Source organism: Daucus carota, chromosome 6, assembly GCF_001625215.2.
Source record: "Daucus carota subsp. sativus chromosome 6, DH1 v3.0, whole genome shotgun sequence".
Lineage (NCBI taxonomy): Eukaryota > Viridiplantae > Streptophyta > Magnoliopsida > Apiales > Apiaceae > Daucus > Daucus carota.
The window spans coordinates 18,972,071-18,983,400 of NC_030386.2; the positions used below are offsets into that span (position 1 = coordinate 18,972,071).

The window sequence follows — 11,330 nt, forward strand, 5'->3', positions numbered from 1 at the left end:
CCGCTTTTTCAGATATTATATTCTCTAATAATCCACACAAAATAATAGTAATTTAGAAATTTCTTTATGAAGGAAATAATATATTATAACTTCCAAATATTGTATGTCAAATATGCATTCACTATACATATTCGGTAACTGTCCCGGCCTTCACCCTATCTTAGTATTAAACTTATACTTTTTAAAGTCACGTATGTCGCTCAACTTTCTATTTTGAATAATAATCAAAAATAATCCCAATTAACCCAATTTCCATTGTTCATCACCACATTAATTGCTCTAATGATTATCATCTCCACACTTCTACGTAAAACTCCTACTGACTTGCTATTCGACCCCATATTCATTCACTTTTTCATTATTTCTATTTATCCTTGACCATTTATTTATTCAATACTAATAACCACTAATTTATTTAACTAATAAATGTCAATTCTTATCCGTAAATCTTCAAATTTATTCACAACATTTTATAATTCTCATTTAATATTAATAAATCCCATTTTATATTTTACCCCATAAAATTAATATTCTTCTCTTACTTTCTTAATTCTTTCACTACTCTTATTTAAAAGTATTCTCATTTTCCGAATTTATTTTATCACCAAGAATTATCATTGCCACTAACCAATTCTAAATTCAAAATTCTTACACTACTTCTATTCTCACTCTTCTTATTTTACGGTTAACACTTCTCCGCCGATGCTTTTTCCAAAACACATCAACTCCCGGCCTCAATTAACTCAATTAATAGCAACCAACAAAAGCCCCATATTCAGCCATGAACCCTATACCTAATATTTAAGGATTTGGGAATTCAACTGATTAAAGGAAAATAACTGAGATGTGGGTGTGTGTTTTATACACAAAACAGCAAGCTTTAGTTTTAAGAATAAAAGATATGACAGCGGGGACCAACTACCAAGTGACCATTTCAAGCATTTGTATAATGAATTTAATTCATTTATGGTTATTATTAAGTACAAGAAAGAATGAATACCTTATATATTGAATTGGCATACTACTGGCACACTACAGCTTCTTCTCCTTTTCACAATAAATTACCAACATCTGTAAATCTTGCTCCTCGTTTTCTCTTTCAGTGTGTTGCTAAAATGATTAAAATGATAACTTCCTTGGGCTTTTATACACATTCGGCTAATTGTAATTGGAGGTTAATGACATACTTTTTTTTTTTAGATAAGCCGCAATAAAATTAGAACTAAAGAAGCTGGCTTTTACAACCAACATAAGCCCAGCAACTTAGGAAAATGTCAAGAACAACGGGAAAAACAACTGAACCAGAAAAACCTACAATGCAAACAAAGGAAAAGAGACATGATCATAGTAGAAAGCCAAAAGCGTTGAAAGAGGAGAGACAGAATGCAGGCACTGTGAAAGATGAACTGAAGCAGGAACAAAGTGACTCGAGCCAACTAGCGCCTTCCCCTCCTACCATTTTCACCTCCTCCCTCAACAGTAAGGTCAATGATTTCTAAGTTCCTCCCGTGATTTCTCCCTCCAGCAATGATTTCTCCCTCGCCAAAGTTTGGCTGGACCTCCAAAAAATCCTCATGCGGACCAAAACCCATATCCATGTCAGGCTTTTCCTGAAGTTCTTCAAAAGGGGTTGGTACATCCACCAGAGAAGAGCAGTTGGACATGCCAAACTGCGCCATGCAGAGCGCCGCTCGATTCTTCGAGCTTAGCACAGACACCAGTTCACAATCCCACCTAGAGTTATCTTCGTGCCTCACTTCATTATATGTCCTGCTCATATTATTTATCTGACGTACGACTTCATCCAGGCCTTCCTCCTCTAGGAAATCCGCATCCTGATCCCTGAGAATTTCAAAGGCTTGAACATTGTCAGTTTCCAAGACCACTCTCGGAATTCTTCTCCTGTAAGCAGTGACCATGGCTTTGTGGATGGCCCAAAGCTGCAGTTCCATGAAGCCCACACCTTTCATTGGCCCCATAATCCCCCAGAGGTACTTGCCACGATCGTTCCTTGCCAGGATGCCAATGCTGTTCACATTTCCGTTTTGCAGCGCTTCATCAATGGTAGAGGCTCGGATATTTATTTTAACAAAGTTTCTCTTCGGGAGCTCCCAACTCGGGTCCATAGAGCAAAAGGAAAAGATGAAGAGGAAGAGAATATTTGGTGGGGAGAAGAACAGGAGGGGGGGTATATATTTGAAAGCTGTGAAGCCCTTTGGAAGCATTTTATCAGACCAAGATGATAAACTCTCCTTCCCAAGAGAGAGTTGAAAGCTGCATATGCCACAAATCCGTTGCCCAATCAACCATCTAGCTTTGCTTGGGAAAATAAGAAAGAGATGCATGCCTTGTGAATATTCAAAAGAATTTGAATTCTTGCTCATAGGTGCGATAGAAATTGAAAACGTTGACCATGCAGGCTATTATACCAAGAAAAATGGGTGCACTGCTGAGCCGAATGGGTAGAACTTTAAGTCCATCCTTCAACAAGACGGTCTCTAGAGAGGCCCTCTTTTGCTAGCCCATCAGCCTCAATGTTAAATTTTCTATTTATGACCCGGAAATCTGCTTGCATTATTACCTGCATGATTTCCACAGGGACCAACTCTTGATAAAATGAGCCATTTGCATGCTTTATGTGGTCCAAATTGTTAAACAACTCTACTGAATCCATGCATATGACCACTTTTAATCCAGTTTCAAACTTTCCCACCAGTTTAGACATAATGAACATGCAGGCTTCCTTTTCTGCTTCCGCTGCGTAGCTTGCAAGGGAAGGCCCCGAGAATACATATAATAGGCCTTCCTTGGACTTAATCACTCCCCCAATACCTGCCTTAGCTAAAGAAGGTGAAGCTTTTGTCACAGCTCCATCAGTTGCAACAACCCAATCGTACTTAGCGAATAAACTATCCCAGAAAGAATTAAACTGGAACCATCTGTGTTCTTTCAAAGCTCCTCTAGGGTTTATGAACAGTAGATTTTCAACGTCCCTGCTAACCAGGTTGCTAGCTTCCAGCCACTTGAAAATTCTAGCTCTCAGCGTTTTCAACACTCCTTTATGCGACGATCGATTATCATTAAAAACCAACTCATTACGGAACAGCCATATGGTCCATAAAGTAGCCACAACTACCACCTTCCATGCTTCTTTAAGATCGGCATCTGTAACAACGTTAAAAAGAGATAGCACAGAAAAAACTTCATGGGGGTTCGAAGGCCAACTGAAGCTCCATACTTTACTAACATCATCCCAACACCACCTGGCAATTTCACAGTGCTGGAATAAGTGCATTAACGACTCATTTGCAGCAAGACACCAGCCGCAATTCGGGGAAAAATTCATGCCTTGCAGTCTATTTGCTAGGAGTTCTTTGGTTGGAAGAACTTGGTTCATCACTTTCCAAACGAAGAAATGAATTCTTGGAGGGATTTTTAACTTCCAAAACGACCAGCAGGGAGAGTTTATCAGAGCATTACCATTAAGCGCCATATAACAATCTTTGGTCGAGTAACATTTGCCTGACCAACTCCAATACAAAACATCACTGCACTCCCTAGGATGGACTGAAGAAAGAACTTGATTCAATATGCCAACCTGTTCTAACTCCCACGCTCTCAGCTGACGGTTCCAAATTGTGTGCGGCAGCCCACCATTACCTTGCCAAACCTCCCACATAAGGCGGACTGATGCTGTTTTCATACCTGATATAGAGTATAATCTGGAGTAGACCTTGTTGAATGGCCTGTCTCCATACCATATATCTTCCCAAAATCTTATACTTTTCCCATTATTAACTTTCCAAACAAAGCCATTTTCTAACTTGTTCCGATCCCATCCCCGTTGTTTAACCTTTTGAAGATCAGACAGCGTAAAGCTTGAAGAATTGTCCAACTTGATGCTCCATGGATTACTGATGAATACACTTCCATACTTACTTTGCATGAGTTTATTCCAATATCTTTCCCTTTCTCTAATGCATCTCCACCACCACTTGCACAGCATAGCTACATTCCTTTCCCTAATTTTCGCAATCCCTACTCCTCCCGCACATTTTGGCCTGCAAATTTTATTCCAAGCCAGAAGATGCATTTTACTCTGTTCCCTACCTTCAACCTCTTTAAATCCCCAGAAGAAGTTCCTACGAATTTTCTCTAAAGAATTCTCAACCGTAACAGGCATAAGAAACATATTAAACCAATACATTGGGACACTGTCAAGTGCCGCCTGGAGCAAAGTAACTCTCCCTGCTATCGAAATTGATCTTCCCTTCCATCCAGCCAATTTCTTCCTAATCTTTGTCAAAAGCGGGTCCCAAAACTGAATTCTGTTAGGAGGTCTTGCAAGCTCTAGGCCCAAATATTGAAATGAATCATCTCCAGGAAGGCAACCAACATCCTTAGCCCACTCCTTAATTTCATCTTTATTACTGTTGAAACCATACAACTTGCTCTTAGCAAAATTTATCTTTAAACCAGAAAGAATCTCAAACCCCTGCAGAACCCTTTTCACTCCTCTAATGTCATCTAGGCTGTCATTTATGAAGATAACAGTATCATCAGCGTATTGAAGATGTGAAATCTGCTCCCCACTTCCACCAAACTTTATACCCTGAAAAATACCCACCTCTTCTGCCTTTACTAGCATACAGTGAAGAACTTCTCCAACTAGATTGAATAGCAGAGGGGAAAGAGGGTCGCCTTGGCGCAGACCTCTTTCAGGAGTGAACTCCTTCGTAGGAGAACCATTGACTAAAACTGAGATCCGTGACGATTTTAGGATACTTTCGAGCCATTTAATCCATTTCTCATGAAAATTCAGCTTCTGTAAAAGATGAAGGAGGAAACCCCAGTTAACCGAATCGAAGGCCTTCTCAAAATCAAGTTTTAAGATCACCCCGGCGCATTTTTTCCTCTTCATGCTTCCAATAATCTCACTCACCAATAGTATACCATCTGATATTTGTCTCCCTTGCATAAAACCACTTTGGACCTCTGATACTAAATTGTTTAGAACTTTGCTAAGTCTAATGGCCATGATCTTGGTTATGAGTTTCATACTGGCATTGATTAAACTAATGGGCCTAAAATCTTTAGGACTACTAGGAGAGGAACATTTTGGAACATACTTAAGATATAATTAAATAATAAAATTACTTGGGCACCAAGAAATAGACTTGGGCTCCAAGTTTAATTTCTTGGGCCACAAGTTTTATTTCTTGCGCCGCAAGAATCATCTCGATATTAATTCAATAAATCCCGCTTGTTTCGTTTATTTGCTGTAATTCCTGTGTCGGTCCTAATTATCGCGAATATAAAATGATTAGATATCGTGTAAAATAATTAAATAGCTATTTTATTAATTATTTTAATATTTTCTGACCGATCCCCAAATTTATAAAATAATAAAGATAAAATAATTCTCCGCCAGAACGTAATATTTATTCACGAGTCGGTATATAACTAAATTATCGCGTCTATTCTATTTTTCGTATAACCGCAACTCCCGCTTTAACGTACATATTTAAATAAAAGACTAGCCCGCAGAGTAATATTTTTCATTTTCTAAAATCTCGCAGCTACCACACTTTAATAAATTATTCTCGCATTATAAATTTCATTAAATCTGAGACTAATAAAATAGTCTTTTTGGTCAATAGATAATTAGATTAAATAACTGCATTTTTACGTACTTGTTAATTTCACGGTTGTTACAAAGGCTGTTTATATAGTATTGAAAAAATAAAGTAAGTTGCAAGCAAAATTAGTTATAGATCGCTATGTGGGAGCCGACAAATTCATTCAGGGAAAAGAATATAGTCTTAACATGATATTGATGGATGATATCAATAAATTAACAATTAATGATGTATGTTTGTTGGTTAATTTTTTTATAATATTTGTTTTGTTCATAGGACATGTTTGTTGTTGTTAATTTTTATATGATTTACTTTATATACAAGAAAATATGATGGAGAAGCGACGGGCGTGTAGATGGCGCCTCTCACATCGCTCCGTTTTATTTTTCTAATTTTTTGGAATTTTTGGATGAAAAATATCAAAAATTAGAACAACTATTTTTAGTTTCGAGTATATTAGAAGCAAGTTTCAGAATCTGATTTTGTTACGGATTATTTACGGAATATAGTAGCTTGAAAGTTTTAATCTGATTTTGTTTCAGATTATTTAATTATGGGAAAAAGTAGTACACAAGTCTATTTGCACTTATAATACCCATGTAAATCGTAAGATCGTAAGGTTGTGGATCATCTAAACGCAACCTCCTCTCTCTTAATTCTACAACCTCACGGATTTATGTTAGATGTTTTTGTGCAAAATCAATCCAAAAAAATTGGCGGAAGGCGACAATATTGTAAGAACATAATTACTTTTCAGAAAATAAACAAATAAATTAAGATTCGTCATGCTTTAAATTGTTAATTACCTGTATAAATTTGTTTTCATTTTTTCATTATGAATTATAGTCCAATTTTACAATTTTATATATTAGTATTGGTATTACATCAAGATTTTATAATATAAAATTTATTTTATCCTACAAATATTAATTTTGAAACGTTAATATAATTTTTGTAGCTTCTCAGCTAGTCTAGATTTAGAAAAGAAGTATAAGTCTTAAAACAAAATTATCATTCTCAATTTTTTTTAAAGTGTTTTTAGCATTTTAAACCAGTAGAAGTCAGATTGCTGATAAAAAAGCCAGAAGTCTTATTTGTCAAACAACCGTGTAGAAATCGGCTTCCAGGACAGAAAAATCAAAAGTCTTGTTTGTCAAACAAACGTGTAGAAGTCGGCTTCTAGGCCAGAAAAGCCAGAAGTCTTGTTTGTCAAACAAACGAGTGGAAGTCGCTTTCTCGCTACAAAAGCTAGAAGTCTTGTTTGTCAAACAAACGAGTAGAAGACAACTTCGTGGCCAAAAAAGCCAAAAGTCTTGTTTGTCAAACAGTCACTATATTTCACCTTTGCAGAGTACCCTTAATTTTAGATGTTTTTCCCATTGATTTTTAATTATTATACTTACTAAAAGTTTTAAATTATAATATAATATAATTATTGATATTTTACAAATATTTTTAAATCTTTAACTAATATTATAAAAATTAAAATTTAAGAGGTTTATAGGAAATCAAAATTTAGACATTTTTATCAATTTATATGACCGTTCATGTATGCCAGTTTGAAATTTCAATGTTTCTGATTAGAAGGGGCGAAAATTTTTATATCTTTATTTTTACAATAAACGATCTTCAAGTACTCTTAAATTCTATAAATTGTATTTCTCTTTTTCATGTAACTCCTTGTGTTTAAATATTAAATTATTTTATAATAATATAAGTTTTAATGAAAGAAAAAATGAAACATATTTAAAATAAAAAATGTATTCGAAGAATTTTTTTTTTATGTGTTGAGACTTGAGAGTGGTGTAAGAACATTCCTTTCGATTGTTGGATATCTAGAAAATTTAAAATTTAAAATTATCCGAGAATGAGTCTCCAAAATATCATTTTAAATGTGGACTATGTAAAAATAATATTTTTATGTAGAGCAAAAAAAATTACCGTATATGAAGAGTATTTTTTATGAAATTATCAATAAACTATCTTTTCCTTTTTTTTTTCTTAATATATATATACACTTACACACGTTTCTCCTCCCATATATACCTACATAGTATGAGAACACAGATGTAAAACTTGACGAAACTAACCGAGAGGCAAAGATAGACTTGTCCAGGTGCCTTTTTCATCTCTAGCCCACTTGAATTTCTTTTATTTGTTGAAAAATTTAGAAAAGTTTATACTTTGAAGTGAATTTTGATTAGTATGTATGTTTCTGTGTGTTGAATTATGTGATTATGGATTACGTAACAGAAAGTTTGTGCTTTATCTGATTCTTGATGGGTTTGGTTTGGTGGGTGGTCATGATTATCTTTTGTTGATTAATTTTGTGTGAATTGTTTTATCAGATTGTGTTGTGTTTTGAAATGATTTCTTGGTTTGTAGGTGTGATTTGAATGTTTTGTATGCATGTATGATTGAATTCTGTGAAGGTTTTGAGGTTTAAAATCTTGAATTAAGTGATTATTGGTGACAAAATGTATGAAGTTTTGAGTTTTTGTGATGAACATGGCTGAATTTCGAAAGATTACTAGTGTTTGGCAATAATCTGTATCTTTAGTTATGTGTTCTATTGTAATAAATGATCCGAAAATTGACCCTGTCCCATTCACGGAATTGTTATGTAGGCCCTAATAACTAAATTGCCGTGTAGGCCATCTGAATTTGTATCTGTGGACTTTTGATTCTATGATTAGTTCTGTGCCATTGTTTGATTAGTTATTGCTTAATGGGAAAATTCGGCCCTGATCACTGAATTGTTAGGTAGGCCATCTGAATGTGTATCGTGGACTTTTGATTCTATGATCAGTTCTTGCCATTGTGAGATTAGATTGCTTAGTGGGAATTTTCAGCGCTGATCACTGAATTGTTAAATAGTCTATCTGAATGTGTATGGTGGACATGATTCTATGATCAGTTCTTTTTCATTGTGTGATTAGTTATTGCTTGATGGGAAAATTCAGTTATCGATGTATGTAGCAGCAGGTGTTCTGTTTTCTGGTATTTTCAGTATTGGTCTTACCATACTATAAATTTGTTATCTTCTCTTGATAGAAAGCTAGATAACGCTCCTTGTAAAGAGGACTATTCGAGTGTACTGGTTTGGTGTCACTGTGGCACAGGGTCACATGTGCGCACCTGCAACTCACTGTGGGAGTGAGTCTCCTTAAGGCTGCTTAGAGGCGCTATACTAATCTTGTGATACCCTCGCAAGTGTATTTTGCTATCCTTCATATGCAGCAAGGCCTTAAAATAATGCTTCAAAAAAATCAATTTTAACAGATCTGTGTTTGATACTTTTGTTGCTTTTGGGAATTGTTATGCGACTTACTTGTTCTTGTATCTGTGCTTGTCTCTGTTTCCCTTAGTTGACCATATAGTGGATTTAATTCAATAATGTACCTGATGACCCTGTCTATAACCCAGGACACTTTTTGGTGGCAGTATTCCTGCACAGATACAAAAAAGCTCGGGAGCATAATTCTCACTTCATGAAGCATAAAAGCAAGGCTAAAAAGGCAAAGAAGACATTTGATTATGAAGAAGGCAGTGTGGTAAATGGACTTCAGTTTCCCATCTTCGAGCTTCCTCCAAATCTGTTATATCAGATCATTTCAAGGCTTCCTTTGAAAACAATATTTAGTTGCAGATGTGTATGCAGAACTTTCCTAAAACTTATAGAAGAGCCTTATTTCGCAGAAACTCACCTCAATAGAGCACTTAGCACCAGTACCACAATAATCGTCAGAGAAAATGATTTTCCCTCTCCATATTTCCGTCCATACATGCTAGAGGTTGATTTTACCCCTAAAAAATCCTCCCTTAGCAGTGATCATCATTTATATCATCAGCATATAATATCTAGGCAGAGTCGTGAAGTACCCCTGAGAGATGTTAAATGCTGCTTTCTTACAGGTGATGCAACTTTGATTAGTTCATGTAATGGACTTCTCTGTTTATACTCCCCCTCACCAAAGAATCCTACATATTGCATTTGCAATCCTGTTAGTGGGGAATGTATGACTCTCCCTCACCCAGCCCCCTTGACTTCAGACTGTACATACCTCAACCATTCTGGATTTGGTTTCTGCCCAAGGACTAAGCAGTACAAGGTCGTCCGGTTTATGAGCTCAGCACAAACTCTGAGAGCAGTAGCTCTAGTGCACACACTGGGCACAAGGTCATGGAGGAACATTGGTGAAGCCCCACATCCTAAGCCACAAGGATTTTTTGATAATTTCCTGGATGGAAAGCTTCACTTAATCACTGCAAGTCGTAACATTTGTGATGTGTTATTCTCATTTGACCTAGAAACTGAGAAGTTTGAACCTGTCCCACTGCCTGCTCACTTCAGTCCAGAATATTACGGTAAAATCTCATGGATCAGTGTAGGAGTTACATGTGGCTGCCTCTGTCTATGCTATACATCTAGCGATACTCACTTTGAGGTTTTCGTAATGGAAGAATACGGAGTTCGAGAATCTTGGATTAAGAAGTTTGCAATTGACGTCAAGTTTTATTGTGGGTTGCGCATAGAGGACTTGCAAAAACCAATCAAATATTTAAATAACGAGGAACTTTTATTCTTATCCAGGTTCAATTCTCTTGTGTCATATAGTCCTCAGAAAGGGACTTTCAGAGATATCAAGAGTTTGGGTAATGGGAGGGCCGAAGCTATTTCTCATGTTTCTAGCTTTGTATCCCTCAAGACTCATGTATTTAAACGAGGAATAAAATATGAAAAGATCAAGCTGGAAAGCCCAAAGTCAGTGCGGAATGTATCGTAGATGCCAATTCTATTAATGTTTAAACTGCTGGACTTGGGAGTGGTGTGGATGAAGGATGAAAAGCTGAGGATGCATAAATTGAGTCGGATTTTCTAGTGATGCTAATTGTTGCTTTTAAGTAAGCCCTCAAATGCGGCTAATATGTTGTGTATTGCAGATGTAATGTTCTGTGTTTCACATGAATATTTCAGGAATTGCTCGCGCTCTCCTGTTTTAAACGTCTGTTCTGGTTAGATTCTGGAGAAAATTTGTCCCGGGTATAAATTATAAACGTTTCGGCAAAAGTTTTACAAGATCAGTTGGTCTAATTTTCTTGTGTGAACAGAGACATTCACAGATTTCCCTGAAAATTTGTGAATGTTTTATGCTCGGTTATGTTTTCTAGAGGAGATTTGTATTGGCAATGTGCTTACCATCTGAGGTTTTTTTGTTTTTGAAGAAAACTTGCGTGTAGAAATAATAACAGTAGCTTTTGAACTGATCTTTCACTCGTGGGCGCCATACATCGTTGCTGCATACAGTTGGTTTAGTAGATGTTCTTTTAAGATCCCTCTTCCTCTTCATAGCTGTTTCTTGCTAAGCTCCATTGTTACACTAGCGTTGTCTATTGTCCTTCCCATATATTCCTATTAGAGCAAACTATCTAATATTCTGAATTCAAAATAATAATTAAAATAATATAATAATGCCCAAATGAATAATTAATTACATGACTAAGTTTTTTTTTTTGAGAAATTGAAGATAAATTTCATTAACCGAAAATGAACTCAGTCGTGACAGATTCTCCGATTATGTAATCAGGTTGAAACACAATCAAACTAAATTTTCCGATTATGTAATCAGGTTGAAACACAATCAAACTAAATTGTCCGATTACATACAGGTTGAAACACAATCAAACCAA

General features: G+C 35.9%; 2 protein-coding genes across 3 annotated transcripts; one reads left to right on the forward strand and one right to left on the reverse strand.

Annotated features, from left to right (window-relative positions):
• Positions 1-2,470: 2,470 nt before the first annotated feature.
• On the reverse strand, positions 2,471-5,038 carry LOC108225996 (uncharacterized). The gene has a single exon (XM_017400948.1). The coding sequence runs from the start codon at positions 5,036-5,038 to the stop codon at positions 2,471-2,473; it is 2,568 nt and encodes an 855-aa protein (XP_017256437.1).
• Positions 5,039-7,656: 2,618 nt separating this feature from the next.
• Positions 7,657-10,907, forward strand: LOC108224810 (F-box protein At3g07870). 2 transcript variants are annotated; one of them, XM_017399536.2, is made up of 2 exons: positions 7,657-7,755; positions 9,066-10,907. In XM_017399536.2, exon 2 carries the CDS (start codon positions 9,131-9,133, stop codon positions 10,424-10,426), a length of 1,296 nt encoding a protein of 431 aa, XP_017255025.2. In that variant the 5' UTR covers positions 7,657-7,755; positions 9,066-9,130; the 3' UTR covers positions 10,427-10,907. The 2 variants fall into 2 exon arrangements, with proteins under 2 accessions (XP_017255025.2, XP_017255027.2); XM_017399538.2 differs by having other exon boundaries at positions 9,084-10,907.
• Positions 10,908-11,330: the final 423 nt, after the last annotated feature.

Coding starts and splice junctions, on each gene's coding strand:
- LOC108224810 (XM_017399536.2), top strand. CDS start 9,131: ATGAAGCATAAAAGCAAGGCTAAAAAGGCAAAGAAGACATTTGATTAT.
- LOC108225996 (XM_017400948.1), bottom strand. CDS start 5,038: ATGGCCATTAGACTTAGCAAAGTTCTAAACAATTTAGTATCAGAGGTC.